Here is a 25,281-nt window from a genome sequence, read left to right on the forward strand (position 1 = left end):
CATAATTTTTTAGTTTAATATAAATAATAAATCATTGAGAAAAGTTTTGTGGAGACTGAATTTTGTGGAGGATGGAGAGACTTAATCACAACCATCCATTTCTTACACATCCAAGGGCTCATGTTATTTGCCTTGCACATTCGTTTTCTCTCCCAATCATGTCCTGCGCTTCTAAATCGGTGAACAACAAGCCGTACTTCTAAATCCCGCATAACATAAAATAATAATTCCATAATATTGGTATTCAATCACCGAAAATCTAACAAATAAAAATAATAATTGCATACAAAACAAAGATGTAGTTGGACATTGCTATGATCGGCACTGAACTCATTGTCATTGTTCTGCAACGAATTGAATTTGTTGCAAAACAAAATAACACTTAGATAATTCACAAATATGCGAGACAAATTATTAATATTACATTACTAGAAATGCAAGACAAGAATAGTGTAAATTATAAAGATAGTTTTGAATTAAAACTAAAACAAAAAATGAACGACAAGAATATTAATAATACATTACTATAAATGCAGGACAAGAATAGTGTACATTATTAATATTACATTACCAGAAATACAAGATAAAAAATGCAGGACAAAGAATATTTAATCATGTCCATTAATTGTCAGATTATTTTAACGGTATATCTTGTAGTCTCTAAGGACTCCAAAGTTTTTATCTCCATTGAGCCCAACTCATATTTGATTATCCAAATTTATCATTTATAACTAGTCTCGAACATAGTTATTGATTAATCATTTATATCTTTCAACTTTAACGAGCATTAACATTATTGTTCTACTACTTATGAGTTGTACGTATAACATAATATCCTACGATTTAAAATAATAATTGTTCTAACTTTTGATTACAATGTTTATGTTATAAAACATAATTTCCAAGTTATCGGATATTTACAAATATTGTAGGAAAAAAATATAATTTAAATGATTGAATTATATTTTATCCAATTTTGAACTCCAGCACTCCAATATTTTTGTGTACTATAAATATATAATATAATAATAACTAAGGGGATGTTTGATTGGAGGTTTATGGGCTTGATAAACCGGAATCTGCTTCTTATTCCATTAGAGCGGAATGAGAACTCGTACACCTTTGGCATGTTTAACACAAACCTGGCCAGTAACCCGGGTTACGAAAATTGATTCTCAATCTTCTTCTCACTCGATGTACATTTCTCCTTCATCGTTTCTTCGTTTCTATCTATCATTCTTGCTGTCCGTCATCCCGCCTCTCGCCTCTCTCTCTCTCGAGCTCGCCTCTCGCCTCTCTCTCTCTCTCTCTCTCTGAGTCTCTCCTCTCACTCTCTCCCAACATCTCTCTCCACTCTCCATTTGCTCGATAGTCAAGGCTCTTTCCAAGGTAACTTTTTACACAAAACTCTCATCATATCTATACTCTCGTCACAATTATATGCATATATTTGTGTACATTGGCTCACCATTTATGCAATTTATGATTTTGTTGTGCTGTGTGTTTATTATCTGCTCATGAAAATTGGTATCAAGGTGTTTGATTAAATGTCTAAGCGAGAATATTATAGCTGAATTGAACAAGTTATGTTCTTCAATGTTTTGATTTGAGTTAAACCATGTCATAATCCAACTATGTTGATTGCTGTGGTTTGTGCAAAGTATGTCGAAGTGCTTCTGTTTCAGTTTTTTTGGCCTTAGGAGGATCCGACATTCGACCACCTGCACCCATTGTTGCCTCGCTCTTGGTTTTTGTTGTGTGTTTAGTTGAAGTTGCTCTGTATTTCCTTAGACCTGCAACTAATCTGCGGTCACTAGGTGGTCCTAGGCACTAACTCATCGCAGCCACATGAGAGAGTTATATTGCATCTTGTTGTACTGATTTCCTGTATTGTTATTTTACTTGATTCTTTAAACTTAATTAAGATTCGATTAATTCAATTAGGTGAGAAGGGCTTTGGCTACAAAGGGTCTGCATTTCATCGTGTAATTATGAATTTTATGATTCAAGGAGGAGATTTTGACAAGGGAAATGTATGGTATCCTTTCTTTCTTTAATATATAATTTATTTATACAAAAATGCGCTTCAGTTTATTTTGTGATGAATGATATAGATATATTTTTGAAGACCGAGATGATGCTCGAGTTCTTTGTCTATTGTAAATCATGTTTTCTACTGAACAAGTGTATCTTTTGAGTGGATTGTGATATTCATGTTTCTGAAATAATTAGGGTTAATTATCTAATTGGGCACTCAATTCACACCAATATATCATCCGGGACACTCTCGAATTTTCGGTCTCATTTGAAACATCGTTTTCAAAAATTATATCAGTCTTAAAAATAAAACGTTAAATTTGAAAACAAATTGACAGTATGAGAAGTGTTACTCATGGGGCTTTAACACAATAGGCTATAGAGATTATGTAGGCACGATTAATTGAATTTTCACGTCCAAAAAATGGCTATATATGGATTATTAGGGTTTTTAATAACTATCTCTTCCACCTTCAATTTTACCCATTTTTTGAACGTGAAAATTCAATTAATCGTACCTACATAATCTCTGCAGCCTATTCTGTTAAAGCCCCATGAGTAACACTTCTCAAACCGTCGATTTGTTTTTGAATTTAATGTTTTATTTTTAGGACTGATACAACTTCTGAAAATGGTGTTTCAAATGATATCAAAAATTCGATAGTGTCCCGGATGATATATTGGTGTGAAATGAGTGCCCAGTTTGATAATTAACCCGAAATAATTATAAATAAATTTCAACAAAACAAAAAAAACCATGTATGCATCTTTAGTGAGATACTAAGGGTACATAGATTGAATATCACACTGCAAGTCGTAAAGGTTGGGGGTGTAAATTTCTGAAGGATTTTTTTGCTCTCTTGTCCCCTTCTTATAATGCAATTGATATCGAGGATCCCACCTAGCACCAGTACTAGAACCAACTTTGAAAACTGGGACAGCTGTTGTAACATAAGATCCTTCTGATTTTGATGATTTAATATGAAATTGTTGGAGTAGTAATTGTTGAAATCCATATGAAATTATGTTCTTGTCTTTCGTGATGCTATAAAAGATGCAATATAGCTGAATGTAATTAGTGAGATATTTTAGTATCTCACTAAAATATAACTTATGGTTAATTGGTTATATGTCATTTTACCACATGAGAGAGTTCATTTTACCACATGAGAGAGTTATCAAATAGATTACTGTATCCTGTTAAAAACGATAGGAGATTTTATAACTTAATTTACTAGTACAAAAAACGCAACAAAAGGGTTCTTTGTATTGTGAAACACTAAAAATGGAGAAGGTGATGTGTTTTCTGGAATAAAAAACTCCATAACCAAAGAATGCAGTGGGTCAAAACAAAGCTAACATAGTGTGTATATCATCAGTTATTCCATGGAGTACAACAGAAATCATGTCGGCAAACATATAAAGCTCACTTTTGTCTCTTTAGCAGTTTCCAAACACAGTTTCAAAAAGAAGTTACAACTAGGTTTATATTTCTAAAAGACGATAAAAACCACAGATGTAGTAATATTTGGCTTTCCGATAAGCAGGATCAGCTTATGCTTCTATACTCTAGTAGGCCAGACTCTAACAATGTCCAAAACAGGGCCACAAATATGACCCCAGTCGTTAGTAATATTTGGCTTTCCTTGTTCTATCTAATATAGCCCGGAACCTGAGATTTATATCATAATTTCTGCAAAATTTTAATATGTTTCTGCATCAATTGTTTCTGCTTCATATATATTAATGTATTTATGTTTGAAATTTTGTAGTAATGGCTCATTTGGGAGTGACACGGAGAAGCAGAGTATTGTTGAAGTTTCAAGTTAACATAATGATAATCAAGTTTTTCGTTATTTTTGTTCCTTGGTATTTGATGGGTATAACACTATTGAGTGATCATATTTTCGGAAGAGGACAAGGGATAGAATGATTCATAGACTAGCTAATCTAAATAGCTTGATAAAAGATAGTGATATTGGATGTATAAATGAACTTCGTATGAATATGTCCACATTTAATGTGCTTTGTGAGATGCTTAGAGATATCGGAGATTCAAGAGAAACTAAAAAGATGAGCTTAAACGAGACGGTTGCAATATTTTTGTACATTTTAGCTCATCACAAGAAGAATAGAACAATTGGAAATTATTTTGTGAGGAGTGGGGAAACAATAAGTAGACAATTTAATCGCTGCCTTCTCTGCAGTTTTACTTTAAAAATCCTCTCTGTACTTTTATTTCAACTAGTTCAAAAATGTGTACTAGTTGCAACTTTGTTATGCCCCATCTTATTTGGTGACTAATATTTCAAGATCATCTTCATTGCAGGTGGTCATGCTGGGTAATTTTTGTCGGAGCTGTTCTTGCTCCTTTTGAGAAGGAAGATTCATGTTTTAAAAAAATTAACTTCCTAAAGTTGATGTAACGTCGACTCAAAAATTTTATTTTGTGTAAAAAGTTGATAAGTTTACTTGTTTATGATGTTATTATGATTTGTTTTAAAGTTATGCAAATAACTAGAAATTTTATTTTATTTATTATAGTAATATTGGATAATTAAAGCATGTTTTTGTAGGATTTTTCATTTTTTTCCTTACTCATTATTTTGATTATTTTTCATATTTTTAGTAAGATATTACGGTTTTTTGAAAATCTAAATAAATAATAAAAAAAATGAAGAATGAATTGATAGTGAAAGTAAATTATGAATTTCAATTATCCATGTAAAAAATAAAGAAATTTATTTTCTACAAAAAAGTAATAAGAAAATGATTTTTGGAATTATTTCATATTTCTAAAAAGAGTAAAAAAATGACTTTTTTATTATTATTAAAAGCATATAAGAAAATTTTAATTTTTTTAAAAGATATTCCGATTCCCGTTTCAGTATAAACCGAACAGGTAATCTCAATTTGATTTCAGTACGATCCAAATAACGTCAGTAATCTCATTTCCAATCCCGTTTCCCCCATACCCTTCTCATTCCCGATTCTCATTTTCATGTACGATCCAAACGGCACCTAAATAAACTTGTAAATGAATTCATACAATTATCGTAAAACAACAAAACTTTTAAATTTAGAGACGACATTTCGTTGGCAGATAGGTGACCATAGGGGTGTACACGGGTCGGCGAAACCGACCGAACCAACCCAAACCGATCATATTTCACCCGAACCAATCCGAACTTTTTTGACCCGATTGATAATTGGATTAAAAAATGAGTAACCCGATTTAATTGGGTTGGACACGAGTTTCGATTTTTTTTAGCCGATCCAACCCAACCCGATTAAAAAATATTAAATTAAATATAAAAATTATTCACCCCACCTCAGTAACCCATAATATGTTAGCCTAGTCCATTTAACTAATTGTTGATTTGTTGTACTTTGCTAATTATTGATTTGTTGTGCTTTACTAATTGTTTCTGTTCAACTTAATTTTTAAATTTATTGCTGTAATTATGAAGCTTCTGGTATCGAGCTGAACTTGGTATCGAGCTTTAATTGTTTTGGTCAGTAGTGCATGTCTTTTAAGATGTTACAGTGCTTAACTCATTTTGTATATACTAGGTATTTCACTTGCTTGTTGTAGTACATTCAGTTAAAGTTTTATCTTTTGATGTGTCGAAATTTGGTTTTGCTAATTTATGGAAAAGAAATTATTTTATATATCATAACCCGATCAAACCGATCCGAACCAATCCGAACCGAAGTAATACAAATTGGTTTGGGTTATGAATTTAATTTTTATGGTTTGGGTTGAGAATTTGAAAACCCTATTTAATTGGGTTGGGTCGTTAAATTTCTTTAACCCGCCCAACCCGAACCGTGTACACCCCTAGGTGACCATATAATTATTGCATTAACTTAGGGGTGTACACGGGTTGGCGAAACCGACCAACCCGATCCAAACCGATCATATTTCGGCCGATCCAATCCGAAATTTTTTAACCCGATTAGTAATTGGATTGAAATAGTATTAATCCGATTTAATTGGGTTGGACATGGGTTTCAAGTTTTATAAACCGATCCAACCCAACCCGATTGAAAATATGGGAACATATTAAATTTATCCAATCTCATCACATATTAGACTAATCTAATTAGTTTTATTGTATTTGTGTGCCCTAAATTTAATATATTAATTTTTGTTTGCTATTTAAATATATACGAGAATAAATTTATGAATAAGAATATGAAATTAAATTCATAAATATATTTGTTCATTATTTGTTACTATTTTTTTTTTAACTGAATTCAATTTTATGTCTTTGACTAGATTGTTAAGGTAATTTTTAGTGTAAAAAATTGGATGTTGAAGACCTATTCGACACCGGTGATTATAACCAAACCAATCCGAACCGATCCAAACCGAAGTGCTACAAATTGGTTTGGGTTACAAATTTATACGGTTCAGGTTGGATTGAAATTTTGAAAACCCGACTTAACTGGGTTGGGCCAATAAATTCTGCTAACCCGCACAACCCAAACCGTGTACACCCCTCCATTAACTGGTCTTTTCTCTCTAAACAATAAAATAACAATATTCGCCAAATTTTCTAAATACATTTCACCACGCTTCTGTACCACCAAAACGCTGATTCACCGCAATATACTTGCCAGAGGTTTATGCTGAATACCATGCAGGTAGCTTCGTGTCTGTATACAGACAAAACGCAAGTGAATCATCAACATTTCCGTTACAAAAAATTTCGTCCACTTTCGTTTCTGATACAAAACACCAACACAAGTGCGAGCAATATCAAATCAAATTCTTTCCTCGGTTTTCACAATCCAGGTATATCTTCCACCATCTTTCTCACACACACACTCACTTGTATGCAAAAATTGTAATCAAGAAATGATCTTTTGTGGCTTAATCTAACACTCCACTTTGTGGAAGTTTGATGATCAAGGGGCAGAATAAGGTTATTTCGATTTTTGTTGTGGATTTTTTTTGTTCATTCCGATTAATAAATTTTGTTATCTATGTTAGATCCCAATTATAACTTGATTGCAGAAGTTGTTAAATTTATCAGTATAGCTCAGTTGTTAAGAATGTTATTTTCTGTCCAAGTTTTTTATGTATCTATTGTTAAGAAGTTGTTAAGAATGTTAAATCTATTGGTAAATTATCATTCCCTTCTTGGGAGAGTCCAATTGTTTGCCCTTTCTGTATTTTTGAACTTGGTAACAACAGTAAGATTTAAAAACTTAAATAGAATTTTTTTTCGTTGGATACTTTTTTCCGGATTTCTTCGGACTTCCTGTCAATGTGCTTTCTTTCCATGAAATTTACTGCTTTCATTGATGACCATGCTTGTGAATGCGCTGATTTTATGAAGTAAATATACCGTTTTTTTAATCCACTACTATCTCTTCTTGCTGCAATTACCTTGCTTAAACTTCTATCTTTAATGTATTAGAGATTGAATAGTTGACAAGAATTTCTGAGAGGCAAGAACATCAGCATAGCTTCGACTTGGTTTGAAGAGCCTGAACCTAGTAAGAATGGACTCTGTTGTATTGGATGAGAAGAGCGCGAGACAATATTTGGACAGAAGATTGCAGGAAAATGATGTGAAAGGGGCCATAGAATTTGCTATAAAGGGGCAGGATAGGTTTCCAAAGCTCAAGAAACTTTTGCACTTTCTAGGCAACATTGTTGTGCAAGTCTCTACTGATGACGAGGAGATAGACTGGTACAGTGTCCTAGGTGTGGACCCTTCTTCTGATATTAAGACAATAAAGCAACATTATGTGAAACTGGCTAAGGATAACAAGCTCAAGTCGCGGGAAGTGCATAAACTTCTTAATAGAGCGTGGAATACCTTGTCAAACAAATTCACCAGAGGAGATTACGATGCCAGGAGAAGTTCAAGACAAATCCAACAGAACGCCTCTGTTGTGAAGCAGGCAAGCTCATCTAAACAGTTACCTCAGCCTGAACCTGTTTTCGATGATGCTACAGGAGATAACATAAGTGGTCTAAAGCCACTTCCATCAGCAACAGAAGCAATTCAGCCGGTACCTGGTCTAAATAATATCCGTGGAAATAATGGAGAGGACTTAACATCAATTTCTGCAGCTACAAACTCAATACAGCCGACGCCTGATGTGGACAATGTACTGAAAAATAAAGAATGTGTACCGAGGTCAGTTTCCACAGTTACACCGTTAGTCCAGCAGGCTTCAGGTATCCAAACTGTATCAGGAAATAATGGAAGATGCTTAATCCAGCTGGCGCCTAGTGTGAACAAAGTATTGGGAAAAAAAGAAACTGGCACAATGATAGTTTCCTCCGCTAAGCAATCAACTCAGCCAGTGCCTGGTATGTACAGTGTGTCGGGTAATATAGGAATTGGCCCAAGGTTAAATATCTCAGCTGTGAAACCGTTTCAGCCGGATCCTGATATGTCCAACGTTTCAGGATATAGTAGAAGTGGCTCAAGTAAAGTCTCCTCAGCAAGACCATCAATTCAGCCAGCTCCCAGTAAGTATGATATGAAAAAACTTTTAACGGAGAAGGCTAGGAATGTGATTCTCAACAAGCTCCATGAACTCAATGCTGCTGCTAGGGATAAAAATGAACACAACCCTGCAGATGCTATAGATGACGCAGCTACAGAAGGTCCTAACGACGATGTATTGAAGACTATGGAGGTTCCAGATTCAGATTTTCATGACTTTGACAATGATAGAACCAAAGAATCATTTGCTGAGAACCAAGTCTGGGCAGTTTATGACGAAGATGATGGAATGCCCCGACTATATGCTCTCATCCGAAAAGCATCAAAGAGGTCATCTAAGCTGCAAGTCAGCTGGCTCAACTCTGCAGGCAACATGGAGGCGGAATTATTAAAATGGATCAATTCTGGATTTCACAAAACCTGCGGAGACTTCTGTATCCAGAAGAAACAGATCAGTATTAAATTAAACTCATTCTCTCACAGAGTCACAGGATGGACGAAAAAAGCAAATGTATTTCAGATCTTCCCAAAGAAAGGCGACGTGTGGGCGCTCTACAAGAACTGGTCTCCTGAATGGAATAAGCACACAACAGAGGAAGAAAAGCACAAATATGATATGGTGGAAGTACTTGCAGATTACGACGAAAGTAAAGGAGTGACAATTGTTCCTCTGGTGAAAGTTTCTGGATTTAAGGCTGTGTTTTGCAAGAATTCGGATGAGAAAGAAGTGAGGGTGGTACCCAAAGGAGAGATATTTCGATTTTCCCATAAGATAAGTTCTTACCTGCTTACGGACCAAGAAGCTACAAATCTTCCAAACGGTTCCCAGGAGCTCGATCCTGCAGCTTTGCCATTAGAGCTTCTCCAAGTCCTACATTAACTATGTGCAAATGTATGTTGGTGTATATGATATTCTTTCTGCTCATCGTCACAGCAAACTTAAGGTTTGTTCTTCAACAATGCTGGTAAACAACAATCTGCGAGAGTCCCTTATATTATAGATAAAATGCTATTGTAGTTTTTCATGTTAGTCAATTTAGTGGCCAGTATGTAGCTTGTGACTTCATAGATCAAGAGGAGTAGCTTGGCAGTTCCTGTTAGTTTCTGTTGTCGAATATGTGGTTTTCAGAATCTCTCTTTATGTTGTAATTTAATAAGTAAGATTTTGATACCGGCTGCTGATGATCAATTGAGGTGCTACTTTTACATGTTTGTTTACATACTCCTTCAAAAGTATAGCACCCATCACGTTGTATTAATCTCCCCAATCAAATCATTTAAAACTGCCAAGTAACTGACGTGTCACTTCATTCTGTAACAAATTTTGTATCCAATTTGATACGTGTAGCATTACTCTTACACTTATCCTCCGGGGAAAAAAGGTACAGTTATAGTGTTAGGTGTGTTAGAACTTTGGATAATCCAAGGAATCAAGGCAGTGCTCTTTCAGTTCAGTTATTATTGCCAATCTTATATTCTCTCAAGCTCACAGTAGATTTAGGTTCTCTACTTTCTCTCTGTGTTTGATCAATTTATATTCTCTCCTCCGTGTTTGATCAATTATAAATCCAATATCCCATATCAATCAAATACTACCGTATTCTTTGTTCATAAGAGGATCGTGATAGGAACTATTATTTGAGAGAGTAACATCAGCTTTTTAAGTTTAGTTGTGTATTATTGAGATTGTTATTGTTATTATGAGAATGAGAATACGAGGATAAAACTTTTTCCAATTTTTTTCCCAAATAACGTGCAATATTAATGTTAAAATTTTACCCAACCCGAATCCGACCCAAAATTTTAATGTGTTAGAATACCCTACCCGAACCCGACCCGCACTACCCGCGGGTAACCCGAAACCGACCCGAAAGATTATATTTATTAATAAGAATATTTTTTAAATAATAAATAAATTTTATTTTAATGCAAATAAATTAATTTCTTTTAAATTAAAATAATTTTTTATTAAATTTAAGTAATAAATGTTAAAAAAATAATATTTATTTATTTATTTTATATATATATATATATATATATATATATATATATATATATAATATTTATTGGTTCGATTGTGGCTACAAAACAAGCTTTTGTTTGCATTAATATTTATGGCCCGCAAAACTCTGTGGAGAAAAGAAGTTTGTGGTCGGTTCTGGAAGATTTTCTCAATGTGTATGGAGACAAAGCAGTATGTCTGGCTGGTGACTTCAACTGTGTAAGGTTCTTGGATGAAAGGAGCAATTGTGAATATAGGCATGAGGACTCAAAGTCATTTAATGATTTTATTGAGTCAAATGAGTTGTTTGATATAAATATGGCAGGATCAAAATTCACATGGTGTGGTCACAGTGTGAAACTTAGTAGGCTTGATAGGTTTCTAGTTAACTGGGAATGTTACTTTAAAGGAGACTGGAAGGTAGAAGTGTTGGGGAGAATGAACTCAGACCATAGAGCCATTCTTCTATATTTGTGCAGAGAAAACTGGGCTCCAAACCTTTTAAGATTTTCGAATGTTGGTTAAAGAATGATCTGCTATTAGATAGAGTTAAGGATGTTTGGAAATCTGAGACAATAGGCAACTTTCATCAAAAGCTCCGTCACATTAGGAAATGGTTTGCTGAGTGGAATAGAAATGAAAACGGCAATATTGATGAGAACATAAAAATGTTGGAGACAGAACAATTTATTGCATATGAGAAGGGGGATGAAGCTAGGAGTAAGCTTATCAATTCTCAGTTGGAGAGTTTATATGAAGACAGAGCACAGATGTGGAAGCAAAAAGCTAGAATCAAGTGGCAACAGGAGGGGGACCGTAACACAAAGTACTTCCACAATATAGTAAAATATAAGTGGTTTAAGAATAAAATCAGAGGTGTCAAAGATCAAGGAGGAAATTGGCTGGAGAAGCCAGATCAAGTTAAGAGTGAATTCTTTGAATATTTTAGAGAATTCTTTAAGGAACATTGTAAGTCAGATATCTTTTGGTTGGGTTCTCTATTGGATAAGGAATTGACTGAGGAGGAATCTGCCAAGTTAGTACAGGATATCTCACTGGGAGAACTGGAATATGCTCTGAAGCAAAGCCCGTCGAGTAAGGCTCCTGGGCCAGACGGCTTTGATGCAGGATCTCTTAAAAGGATGTGGGATTGGATTAAGGAAGACCTTTTGCAGTGTGTGAGTAAATTCATGAATGAGAATTCATTGCCTGGCGGCTTTAACTCATCCTTCATTGTGCTAGTCCCGAAATGCGCATCCCCTCAATCTCCCAAGGACTACAGGCCCATAAGCCTAATAAATGCTGGCATGAAACTCATCACAAAGATCCTTGCTATTAGGCTGAAGAAAGTCTTGAACAGATTAGTCTCCGAGGAGCAGAGTGGATTCATGCAAGGCCGTCAGATAACGGATGGCATCTTATTAGTTAGTGAAATCATAGGGAGTTTGAAGAGCAAAAGATGTAGTGGAGTAATCTTAAAGCTTGACTTCGAGAAGGCGTTTGACTCGGTTAACTGGGATTTTTTGTTACATTTGTTAAGAAAGCTTAAATTTCACGACAAGTGGATTAGTTGGATTGAAAAAATTCTCAAATCTTCAAGGATCTCTGTCCTTGTCAACGGCTCTCCCTCTAAAGAGTTTGCTCCGGAAAGGGGTCTCCGACAAGGTGACCCCCTTTCTCCTTTATTATTCAACCTAGTGGGCGAAGTGCTACACTGTATGTTAAAAAAGGCAGAAAAAAATGGTATTTTCCAAGGAGTCAAGCTGGGCAATCTAGGGAACACTATAACTCATCTACAATATGCGGATGATACAGTAATTTTCATCAAAGATAACAGTGAATCAATAATAGGGGTGAAAAGAGTCTTGCTCGGCTTTGAGATGTTATCAGGGTTACGGATAAATTTTTCAAAAAGCAAAATGTACGGTTTTAATAACAGTGTTGAAGATATGCAGCTCTGGGCAGCGTATATAGGATGCCAACTGGGTGATGATTCCTTTCAATATTTAGGATTAGAGTTGGCAAAATCTCCAAACAGGATTCAGTTCTGGGACCCTTTAGTCTCCAAAGTATCCAAGAAGCTGGCCAATTGGAAGAGCAAGTCTGTTTCCACAGCTAGGCGAATTGTTCTCCTTCAGGCGGCTCTGGATAGCATCCCAGTATACTGGTTTAACATGTTTTTAATTCCAAAAGCAGTGGAGAACCAGTTGGAGAAAATCAGAAGGAATTTTTTCTGGGGTAGTAAGGAAATTGATGGAAAAAAATCTAACAACATGCATCTCATAGCTTGGGATAAAATTTGTTGTCCAAAAAATCTTGGTGGTGTAGGATTGATGAAAATCAGGGAGAGAAATATCGCCATTGATAGAATATATTTTTATATATATTCTATATGATTTTATTCCTAGATTTAATTATATTTTGCACTGATTTGGATATTTGTCTAATATATTTTCATATTTTATTGTAGGAAATAAAGAATTCCAAGTTGAGAAGGATTTGAAGATAAATCAGCTATTTTATAGCTAAATTCTAAGGAAATTCGAATTTATTGGGTTTAACCCGATTTATGCACTGTTTGGGCCATATCTTGAGTTCCAGATGTCGGAATTGGACGATCTTACAGCCCACGCGAAGCTCTTGGAATTTCCTTCAATTAAGAAGTGGTCCAGCAAGCAAAGTCCAACTGGAAAGGCCCGAAAACTGGACAGAACAGAAAGCTGCGAATTTTGAGACTAAATCCTACTTGATTTTGGATTTCTATTTGGATATTAATTTTAAATATTAAAAAGTCTTTATATTATTAGAGGGGAAGGATTAGTTTTTATCATTGTACAATATTAGAGTAGGTTAGGGTTAGAGAGAAACTTAGAGGAGAAGCCATGACTCTTTTTTGGATGACAACAATGAAGGTTAATAAAGGTTTTCTTCTATAGTTTTCTTCTCTTTACTTGTTAGTTTAATTATGTCTTTTAATTATTCTAGTTGTTTAATTAGTATCGAGTAGTGTGTTCTAGGGTTTAAGGGGAAGCCATGTTTGCGCTATGATCTTGGCATGATTTAACAGTGATTTGATTGATTGGTTAATTCTAATTGATATGTTTTAATATTGATTTATGTAATCGGCCGATATCATGAATTGATTCTATGCGAATAGGAGTATGATCGAGAGATATACGACTAGAGGCACACATACAATTAGCAGAATTGAATTTGAGTGCGAGAGCATCATTGGATTTCTGAAAGCGTTAATACTCGAGAGAGATTAACATTGCTTTAATTATCTGATTAATTGGATTACTAAAAGTGATTATTTGTGTAAGCATGTTTCGAGAGTGTTGATACTTGAGAGAGATTAACAAACTCTAGTTTCATGACCGCTTTAATTGCTTTAGCTTAGAGCCAGTCATTGTCTAAGCATGGTGGACCTGATTGCCCTGGATTTTTAACATATTATTTTAGTGTCTATTTAGTTAGTGTTAATATAATAATGTTTATTTAGTTAAAAATATTTCTTTCGATCATCGTTGATTTGGGAACAATTGAATGTAACTTAATAAAATTGATAGCATCTGTCTCCTCGAGGATACGACCCGCATTTGCCAGTCTACACTACAATAGACACCGTGCGCTTGCGGTAGTTATAATTTAACACATCAAGTTTTTGGCGCCGCTGCCGGGGAGACGGCTAGTTTCTATTAGTTTTGTTTGGTTATCTAGATTGTTTCCTTTGCCTCGTTGGAACCCTTGTTCCAATTGAGGCGGATTTTACTCTGTTTTCTTGGCTGTGTTGTGTTTTTCAGGTTTACAATGGACGGAGTTGATAACTTTGCACGTCTATCTTCCCTGATCGAGGCATATACTCGTGAAAATGCCTCATTGAATGCTACAGAGCCCACTACACATCCACTGAGTATCAACGAGATGTCACAAGTTGCCCCGAAGACTTATAACTTCTGTCAAGTTTGTGGTGTTCAGGGTCACTATGGTTATGAATGTTCTTACAATGTCTTTAATTCTCAGAATGCTCAGTTGACACATGTGAATGATTATCAAGAAAGATATGAGTACAATCACTATTCTAATTCTTGTGATCGACAATGGATGGATCAACCAGATTTCTCCTACATGGACAATGAATTTCAGGATTTCTCATATCATGATCAACAACAATTTCAGCAACATCATTATGAAGAACCACCACTACAGCAATATGATCAGTTTGAGCAGGAATATTATCAGCCTCAATATGAGCAACCTCAGTTTCAACGGTATCACTATTCTCCATATCAACAAGATCTACAAGTTCCTTTAACCAACGTAGATGTGCCATCAGATCAGACGAATGAGGTATGCGATATGTTGATTAATATGACCGAGAGTTTTGAGGATGGTATTATGAACTTCCAGAAATGCATTGAAGAAAGTACCAAGATGATTAAGGAACTCAAAGCTGAACAAGTGATGATGGAAGTTCAAATTGCACAATTGGCTAGTTCTTCTACTACATGGAAAACTGACTCTTCTCCACCTATATCTATCCAGGTCGAAGATGACATAAATACTATCATTTTTGCAAGTGATGAAGAGTGTAATAGTTTTTCGATCTGTGATGATGATGCGCCTATTGATAAAGGGGAGGATCATGTCATTGCCAATGAAATTGATGATGTTGTGGACCATGTGCGTGATGATGAGCCAAGTGAAGAAAGCAATATTGAGTTGGTAGCAGTTACTCCTCCGCCTTGTGTGCTTAAATTACCATTCTCGAAAGGAATCGACTTAATCAAGGATGAGATTTCTCAGAATTTGTCCTATGATCCATTTCAAAAGGCTCTTACACCTCAAGTCTCGGAAGAAGGTGTTTGCAATATTGACTTTTTATTCATTGAAGCAAGAAGAAGCCAAGAGATTCAACAAACTCCTGCGACAGTGAGGAGTTCAGAAAAACCACCACCCGAGCCTCCGCCTCGTGTGAATATCAAGGGAGTTCAATCTTTTCATGAATGTGAATTCTATCGTTGTTTTATCACAAAGTTCTCCAAAAATATAAAATATTTTAATCAATTGTCACTTCTTGATGTGACAATTAAATTTACTAATGCTTGTGTGGAGACTTTTTGCAGGATCAAAGCAACTAATTATATTCATGATTTTATTAGTGGTGGCAAGTTTATGTTCAAAAAGGTGGACACTCCACATTTATTTCTAACAGGATTTGAAAAGGTCAAGCTAATGACTCTCAAAGAGCGCTTATTGGGAGGCAACCCAATTTTTCCGTAAGCTTATATATTATATGATATATTATTATTTTTATTTTTGTATTTTTTTAGGAGTTTAGAATTTTATTTTCATTTTTTTTACTCCCATAAGATATCCTGATGAATTTGTATGAAGTGTTTCAGACACAGAAAGACAAAATAGTAAGTTTGCAGGAACCCCATGTTGTGATACGAATTTCTGTTTGCATGAGGTTATTAAAAAAAAAGAGAAACAAAAAAAGGAGAGCGCAAAGGGAGAACAGTAAAAAAAGAGCTGCAGCGCTTTAATATGTAGCTGCGGTTCCAAATCTACTGGAACGCGCGCTACTGTGAATTGTGATCAATTCATGGGCCTTAAGCCCAATATAAAGCTGCTGGGCTCACCTTCAAGTCCAATGCGCCTACAAGTGTGCAAGCTTGATCCAAGTCTTGTTGAGCCCATTTCGTCTGCGGTCCAGCCCATCTAGCAGGGAGTTGAACACTGGACCTCCCTGGTGTGCAAGAGATATGGAGCAACTGTTCAACCACTGGGACAACCAATGCAATTATTCAAGGGTGCATCCTCATTAATAAAAACCGTAGTAGTCCAGAGCCATTTTACAACGAAACGGCATTTCAGGGGAGTTTTCCTTTTTAACTAATATTATATGTTAATTAATATATTCAATATATCTGTGTCATATTTGTTCATTGGGGACAATGAACCACTTTAGTGTGGGGATGGTTTCTCAATGATTAGAAAAATCAAAAAAAAAATAAATTATATATTATAAAAAAATTAGAAAATTTAAAATATTTTTGTATATTGCCATGTCTTAAATTAGGAAATTCATGTTAGTTGCATTATATTAGAGCTAGTTACTTAATTTTGTATGCCATTTTTTAGTAGATTTTTTTTCTTCTTTCTTTTAGGATGCATCATTTCATGAAAGTATATAATACCGAGTTGATTTCTTGTGATGAGTTTACTCGCATAATTTCTTGGCTGGTAATCTTGATCATATTTGATGTCTTGCATGCTTGGAAATTACTTGTGCGGAAATTTTAATTACACTATAAAATGCTCTAGAGACAAGACTTAGACTAACTTAATTCTTGAGTTTTATCTATGAGTCGAGTGTAGAATTTTGACTATTCCCTTTTAAGCTTAGAGTATGTAAATCTTAAGTTTAGGGGAGCTTTAGGATGTATATGCCTTTCTTAAAAAAAATGAAAAAAAAATAGAATATTGCAAGTATCGAGTACTCCTTTGAGATCAACGGGTGATAAATTATGAAAAGGACGATCCATGTACTTGTGCTGGTATTAAGTGCAATTGTACTAGAAATAAATTTTCTTGGTGACTTTTCACAACCCTTGGTTACTGGAGAATTGCTCGACTTAAAAAAAAATAGAAAAAGGATGAGATAGCGAAGTCTTATGGTGGTCGTAACTCACTTACCCTGAGAAGCGTCCCGACCTTAGACCGAGCATGAAAAAAAAAAAATATATATATATAGAAAAGTAAGAGAGGCATAGAAGTTCTTTTGCGATCCTGAGCTGTAGTTGTCTCTAATGTAACGAAGCGTTTAAGCATTATTCTGATAAACGACTCATGGTTAAGACTCTGGTGAAGTTTGTTGGTCTCTGTTTTGTTTCACTAGAGAGCATACTGAGCACACACGATGCACTCCGTACTTGCAGTGGAAGAGTTGCTTGACTAATGTGTGAGATAGATGAATGCCTTGATTGTTGAATATTCTGAGGATATATATTGACGAGGTTGATGCTTTCATGATTTGTTCTTAGACATATTCATTTATTTTGCATTCATATTAGTTGCATGTTTAAGACTTGGTAGAAAATAATGAATTTTGTGGGTAGATTCACTATAAACCCTCACGAGACAAAACTCGTCCTACTAGGGCTGCCTAGAGGTTTAACGGCTTGTTGCATACGCTCAATGCAATCGTGTCATCTACGAAAGTGGTGTTAGTTAGTTAGGACTTAGATTTATTTCGCTTATTTGCCCGAGGACGTGCAAAAGCTTAGTGTGGGGATGTTTGATAGAATATATTTTTATATATATTCTATATGATTTTATTCCTAGATTTAATTATATTTTGCACTGATTTGGATATTTATCTAATATATTTTCATATTTTATTGTAGGAAATAAAGAATTCCAAGTTGAGAAGGATTTGAAGATAAATCAGCTATTTTATAGCTAAATTCTAAGGAAATTCGAATTTATTGGGTTTAACCCGATTTATGCACTGTTTGGGCCATATCTTGAGTTCCAGATGTCGGAATTGGACGATCTTACAGCCCACGCGAAGCTCTTGGAATTTCCTTCAATTAAGAAGTGGTCCAGCAAGCAAAGTCCAACTGGAAAGGCCCGAAAACTGGACAGAACAGAAAGCTGCGAATTTTGAGACTAAATCCTACTTGATTTTGGATTTCTATTTGGATATTAATTTTAAATATTAAAAAGTCTTTATATTATTAGAGGGGAAGGATTAGTTTTTATCATTGTACAATATTAGAGTAGGTTAGGGTTAGAGAGAAACTTAGAGGAGAAGCCATGACTCTTTTTTGGATGACAACAATGAAGGTTAATAAAGGTTTTCTTCTATAGTTTTCTTCTCTTTACTTGTTAGTTTAATTATGTCTTTTAATTATTCTAGTTGTTTAATTAGTATCGAGTAGTGTGTTCTAGGGTTTAAGGGGAAGCCATGTTTGCGCTATGATCTTGGCATGATTTAACAGTGATTTGATTGATTGGTTAATTCTAATTGATATGTTTTAATATTGATTTATGTAATCGGCCGATATCATGAATTGATTCTATGCGAATAGGAGTATGATCGAGAGATATACGACTAGAGGCACACATACAATTAGCAGAATTGAATTTGAGTGCGAGAGCATCATTGGATTTCTGAAAGCGTTAATACTCGAGAGAGATTAACATTGCTTTAATTATCTGATTAATTGGATTACTAAAAGTGATTATTTGTGTAAGCATGTTTCGAGAGTGTTGATACTTGAGAGAGATTAACAAACTCTAGTTTCATGACCGCTTTAATTGCTTTAGCTTAGAGCCAGTCATTGTCTAAGCATGGTGGACCTGATTGCCCTGGATTTTTAACATATTATTTTAGTGTCTATTTAGTTAGTGTTAATATAATAATGTTTATTTAGTTAAAAATATTTCTTTCGATCATCGTTGATTTGGGAACAATTGAATGTAACTTAATAAAATTGATAGCATCTGTCTCCTCGAGGATACGACCCGCATTTGCCAGTCTACACTACAATAGACACCGTGCGCTTGCGGTAGTTATAATTTAACACATCAGCCATGTTAGGGAATTGGTGGTGGAGGTGTATTCTTGAAAGGGATAAATTCTGGAATGTAACTATGCAGAGCAAGTATGGGCGAGTGTTTGGGTACGATCCCTTTAGTATCTCTCTGGATAAGTCCTCAAGTAGTACTTTGACTAGTCTGAGGAAAATAGGGCAAATGGGGTGGGACCATAGCGTGTTGAAGAATGGTTTTTGTTGGAAAATTAAAGACGGGCGTAGCGTTAGATTTTGGGAAGATATCTGGTATGGGAGAAGAGCTCTGCAGAAGGAATTTGATAGGCTTTTCCAATTATCAGGTATAAAGACTGCCTCAGTAAGATTAGTGTGGGAAATATGGCAATCTTGTGGAGGATTGCCACCAACCATTTGGTCAAGACAGCTGCGAGCATGGGAGTTAGAGCAAGCAGAAATTTTAAATCAGATTTTGTCGACAATTCAATTTGGTGATGGCAAAGATGTCTGGTTTTGGAACTATTCAGGAAAATGCTTCTCGACTAAGGAATGTTACATGGCTATTTCTAATGTTGTGCTAGTAAATCCGAAGTGCTTGTCCTTTTGGAAATTTAAAATTCCTCCTAAAGTCAAATTTTTCCTATGGAAATTGGAGCACAAAGTTCTTCCCACCAAAGTTCTTTTGGCTGGAAGGCTTCATAATCTTAACTTGTCTCCAATATGTTCCCGGTGCTCGATGCAAGAGGAAACCTTACAACACCTGTTCTTAGAATGTGAGATGGCAAAGTGGTGCTGGGATGAGGTTTGTAACTCATGGAGCATAAGATGAGACTGTTTCAAATATGTAACATTCTCACTTAATGCTTTATTGGGGTTAATCTCAGAGTCAGAGGTCAAGGAGGCCTGGCAAATGACGATATCTGCCACCCTATGGTCCGTATGGCTGTTCAGAAATGAACTAGTATTCAGAAATTCCAAAGCTAGTAGAGCTGGAGTTGTGAGTGTTTTGCGTGCTAGAATTCAGAAGTGGCTTGAAGTTAGTGGAGTTTTGTCTAATAACTTGACAAACCTTTTCACTGTCAATCCAAGAGGGGCCATAAGGCTTAGCTACAAACAACAGTGTGATAAATTTTGGGAAGATTTGAGGAGCAGATATGATTGGGTAATAGCGGTCGATGGAGCGGTCCAAAAGAAATCAAATTCTCAAGCAAAAGCTGGGATAGGGGGTACTATAAGGTCTAAACAAGGAAACTTGGAGTACATTTTCTCAGGTGCTTCTAAAGTGCAAAATGCATTGGATGCAGAGAAGGAAGCATGCATGCACATCATTAACATTCTTGCTGGGAAAGCTATTAACACTTTCAGGGTAGTGATTTGTTCAGACTCAATAGAAACAATCACCTATTTGGATCACTTAAAATATGAGATTGGGATTAACAGTGCTTCCAACTTGGCATTTTATTCAGTTTTGGATCAGGTGGATTTTAAGGAAATAAGTCGTAGTTTTAATTCTGAAGCAGATGGGCTTGCGAAAGAAGGGATTAGAAGAGCCCATATGGTAGAAGGCTGGGTTTAAAAAGCCCAATCATCACTGGCCTTGATTGGAATGGTGCAGCATCTTTGAAAATACAATTCAAACTTTTTGATCTTCCTGGCTAGACCGTTGAAATATGTCATTACCCAAGCATTTTATTTCATTCCCAACCAAAAGCTGATTCTGGACTATTGGCTGTTTTATTTGCTTTTATTTTTCTTCATCTGCATGCGTCTCTTGGAACTCTACTTGGTCTTGGGTTAGTAATTAGTGTGACACCCTCAGATCCGGGGGTCTGGATCTGGTGCCACGTGTAAATAAAAATAATTTAAAACCTGTAGTTTTGAGCCACTGAAAGAAAAACAATTTAAAACCTGTATTTTTGGAAGAAAGTAAAAACAAGTATTTCTAAACCTGGATATTATTTTTTTTTTTAAAAGAAGGTCTTTAATTCAAAATCAATTTCACCCCCTGAAAACAGGATCGCACACAGGCTACAGCATTGAAATCAGAAACTAAAACTATAAAATCTTATTTACAAATTAAACAACATTATCAGCTAAACCTCTATAAGAAGAGTAGCTGATAACCAAATAAACAAATCTAATTTCCAACTGAATTGAATTGCAGAACTCCAACTGCATCTAGTCTTAATGACATCGTCCTAAATACTCTACCTGTCCATCTGCTTGAAACTCAACCACTTGCAATCCTTGCCTAGTCTTAAGTGAATCATCTTTATTCCTAGCTGAAAAGGGTTAGAAGGAATAGCAAGAATGAGCAATAATGCTCAGCAAGAATAACAAAATGAAATTGATATTTGTTGTACATCAATGCCATAATAAAGAAGTGAAAATATTTAAAACTGCAGAAATGAATGTATAAGCAAATATCTCTTGAAGGCAGGGTAACTTCTTTTTAAACTATTCACAATTTTATTGGGCTTTAAAAATAATTGGACACCTGGCTATAACAGATGATCAGTCATGCTATAGTCCATAAACCAAGCTTATTCAGCAAGGTTGACAAATATTACGAATTCCGGTAATCCGGGCTTAAGGAGCCACCTTTCACGCTGGGCCGGTGCCCGAGCCTCTTACGCAAAAACAACCCAATAGTTTAATTTTTAAAACAATCTGCAGTTCCATCATGTAATTCAAGAGCCAGAATAACATTTTGTTAAAACAATTTCTTTATGCATATCATAGTGTAGAGTTGATACCAAAAGTGTTATCCGTTCAACCAAAAAGTTTAAAAGTACTAGATATGCTTCACAAGAAAGTAATTGCAAATAATTTGAATCATGATATAAAGAAGGTTTTAGTATCTATAGGTACTAGAGGAGTAGGGTAGAAATACTTGCTTCTAAATTGCGAGAGAAGGTAGAAGTACTTGCCTTAACTCCAAAGTTTAGCTCAGATTCCTAGTAACACTATATACCGCATAATCATTCCTTTCTGCCAGCTTCTGACACACTTTTATCTATAACAAATCTCCGTCCTACTTCAACTTGTAACATTCTGCTTGGCTATTTCTGAATAACCCTTTCAATCACTTCTCGATTAATGCCTCGGTCAATGTCTTCAATTCTATACGATGATAAAATAGTATTTCAGTCGTCGGATTAGACATATTGACTAACCCTGAATTGCATTAAGACCTATATATATATCTACCCTTCGCATATACATACCACAGTCACATAAACACATAGCACATAGTTGTACAAACAACCCTTTTTATAGGCATTAAATCCATATAATTTCTAACGAAAATTCGGCAGCATCTCCTCTGTTTATAAGCTTATCCACCTGTTTGCAATGCCAACAACCAACCAATACTATTGCTAACACATGAATTATTAATATAAAAAGATCCCTTGACTTGCAGTAAACACATAAGAAAATCTGTCTTGACTTGTAGTAAACATATAATAAAATCTTTTAGCAGGATTGCTAACTTGTTATACGCAAAACACTTTTAATTAGATATACAAGGTTAACCGGGCCAATCAATGTAATAATCAATCATATGCAATTAGTCAAGTATAACCTCATACTATGCACTAGCAAAGAAAGAAAAATAGAACAAATAGTTCAAACAGCCCTCGGTCTATGATTTTTAATAAATTGAAAATTTATCTTTTTAATACGAAATTTTTATGAGACACTCCTAAATATTATTCCAACCTACAGTAAAATTTTCAGAAAGAAAATCCAAGTTTAAAGCTGTAAAACAGAGCCTGGAACAGGACAACCCTGCCCAGAATTTTCAGCACCATACTATACTAAAACGGTCATATCTCCTAGCTCGCTAATCGAATCGCTTCGATTCTTTCACGCACATAAACTAGACTCTGAGGAGCACATAACCACACAAAGATTAAGCATATAATTCAAATCTATGATCCCAGAGTTGTAATTCAAAACAGATCAACAGCAATCTAGAATTCAACCGAATATGTGTAAATCAAAATTTTTTTTAGCCCAATACTTAAACTCTTAAAACACCACTTTGAAAACATTTACAAAAAATCTCAGACCTTAAAGCTTGAATACTCAGTTATATATTCCCATAATTCAAGTACCCAAGTCATCCGATTACACTACTAGTTGGCGCACTATTTATAATCAACTTACAACAACCAGTTCAAATATCAATTAAGCACACAATTCAATCATACAATTACTAACACCAATCTCAATCTCAGAAATTCAATCAACCTTCAATTACAAGCATATAATCAGTTTATATACATACAAACACATATAAATCAGATTATACACACATAAATCAGATTATACACGTATAAACACCGTTCACCCGAATATAATTTCGATTATCCGACATGTAAATACACGCATATATATACACTGATTCAACAAGGGAAACTAAACTTTATACCCATTGATATTCGAATAGCAGGTGCGATGGAGTGACTCGCCAACACACAGGCGGCGACTCAAGCTCGGCGGCGGTAATCCGGCCAGAGATTGGCGGCCGTGGTTGAGGAAAGAAGAAAGAGCAAATAGCGGAGAGATTGCTTTTTGTGGAAAAAGAAAGAACAAGGGTAAAAGGAATGGAGGAGAAATACGCGAGAGAGAGTGAGAACGGGAGATTTAAAGGAATGAGAGGGGTGAGATTTGTTTTGTAATAAAGCGAGGAAGGTCGGCAAAACCAGGGCGGTGATGAAAAGGGTACGTGGTTAAGTCTTGTACTTCCACGTGCCTTTAATAATCTGAATAAACAATTGACTCGGACCCGCTTTTAACTAAATTATCGGAATATCTCGCTATTTTATAATCTAGGAAACATCATCAAAATAATTTTATAAATCCCGGACTATCATAAAACTAATCAAATAAAAGTTTCGGGATTTATAGAGCATTTTCAAAATGTATACAAAATTTAGAAGTTAGTTGCGTTCAGAAACTAATTAAAAATCATGTTCTTATAGAAATTAGATTTTTAATATTTTAAAAACTCCTAAAATATTTATGTTCACTATCGAGCAATTAAAATAATTTTTCAAATTATCTTTATGTTTTTATAAAAATAAAGATCCATTTAAAAGAGTAACAAATTTAATAAATTAATATAATAATATTAGAAGTGGAAATAAATGCACACACAGACATAATCATAAACAAATAATAATTCAATTAAATCTCGTAACAGATAATTGCACGATTGATAGATATTTTCTATAACCCCAAAGACCAGGAATATAATTAAAACAAATAAGTTTTATAAATTATCAAACTAGAATAAAATATTGGATTTTATTTCTCATTTTTCTGGAAAAATTACAAATAAAAATAATAGAATAATTCCTGAAAATCCAGGTTGTCACAATTAGGGTAACAGGTTAGACTGTGGATATAAATTCGTTCACCAGCCTCTCTCCTTATCATCTCTCTCTATACAGTTCCTCTTCTTCATCTCCATCCTCTCTACTCTCTTTCTCATGGATCCTAGTTGGGAGCCTCCGAGGCGCCATTTTGTGAAAGTTAACATCCACGCCTCTACCATTGCTGAACCATTGCCGAATGGTAACATAAATGGTATAGGTATCCTGGCTAGAAACAACAGAATGGAGTATTTATGGGGAATAATGGGACCAATGCAAGGCGTTGGTTTCTTGGAGTTGCAGCTCTGAGCCATCCATAAGGCAATGGTTACTGCATACCAAAAGAGAATTCCTCGTGTAATCCTGGAATCAGACAATGTGCATGCATATGAGATCCTTTTGGATCAGGATGGAGACATGATTGAGGAAGAAGAGTTAGAATAGGTGGTAAGACAAATAAATAACATGAGTAAAACATACAATGGAACGAAGCAGGCAGATGGTACAAAATGGGACTGCGAACTCGTCTCAGTGCATGCCTCCAGAAATAGGGCAGCTTTGTGTATGGCCCAGTACGGAATGTCTCATGTTTCTTCTCTTGTTGAAGTCCCTCAGCCTTTTGCAGAGCTACAGGAGAAGCTAGATATGGATGTGGGTTCGGGTCCGCATGTGGACTTTCTGGATGTGCAGCCAAACTTTGGCAATGGTGAATTGATGCATGGTGGTGGAAAGGCTGCGCCAATAGACCTCACTGGGGAAGATGAGGATGAAGGCGCTGGTCCAGGAGGAAATTAATTTCGAAGTCAGAAGGAGAGGAAGGATCG

General features: G+C 35.2%; 1 protein-coding gene and 2 long non-coding RNA genes across 5 annotated transcripts; 2 read left to right on the plus strand and 1 right to left on the minus strand.

Moving 5' to 3' along the window:
• Positions 1 to 1,056: 1,056 nt before the first annotated feature.
• On the plus strand, positions 1,057 to 4,571 carry LOC108203886 (uncharacterized). Of its 3 annotated transcripts, XR_010288819.1 has the most exons (4): positions 1,057 to 1,389; positions 1,945 to 2,033; positions 3,810 to 3,917; positions 4,367 to 4,571. It is a non-coding gene; the product is annotated as an uncharacterized LOC108203886 (long non-coding RNA). The 3 variants fall into 3 exon arrangements; XR_001803570.2 differs by having other exon boundaries at positions 1,060 to 1,389; positions 3,810 to 4,571; XR_010288818.1 differs by lacking the exon at positions 3,810 to 3,917 and having other exon boundaries at positions 1,062 to 1,389.
• A 2,948-nt stretch (positions 4,572 to 7,519) lies between these two features.
• LOC108203887 (uncharacterized) lies at positions 7,520 to 9,549 on the plus strand. The gene has a single exon (XM_017373089.2). The coding sequence runs from the start codon at positions 7,552 to 7,554 to the stop codon at positions 9,388 to 9,390; it is 1,839 nt and encodes a 612-aa protein (XP_017228578.1). The 5' UTR covers positions 7,520 to 7,551; the 3' UTR covers positions 9,391 to 9,549.
• An 11,560-nt stretch (positions 9,550 to 21,109) lies between these two features.
• LOC135150616 (uncharacterized) lies at positions 21,110 to 23,739 on the minus strand. The gene is made up of 3 exons (XR_010288820.1): positions 23,512 to 23,739; positions 22,004 to 22,196; positions 21,110 to 21,355 (listed from the first exon to the last, which is right to left on the minus strand). It is a non-coding gene; the product is annotated as an uncharacterized LOC135150616 (long non-coding RNA).
• Positions 23,740 to 25,281: the final 1,542 nt, after the last annotated feature.

The sequence above is a fragment of the Daucus carota genome, chromosome 2, assembly GCF_001625215.2.
Source record: "Daucus carota subsp. sativus chromosome 2, DH1 v3.0, whole genome shotgun sequence".
NCBI classification, from domain to species: domain Eukaryota; kingdom Viridiplantae; phylum Streptophyta; class Magnoliopsida; order Apiales; family Apiaceae; genus Daucus; species Daucus carota.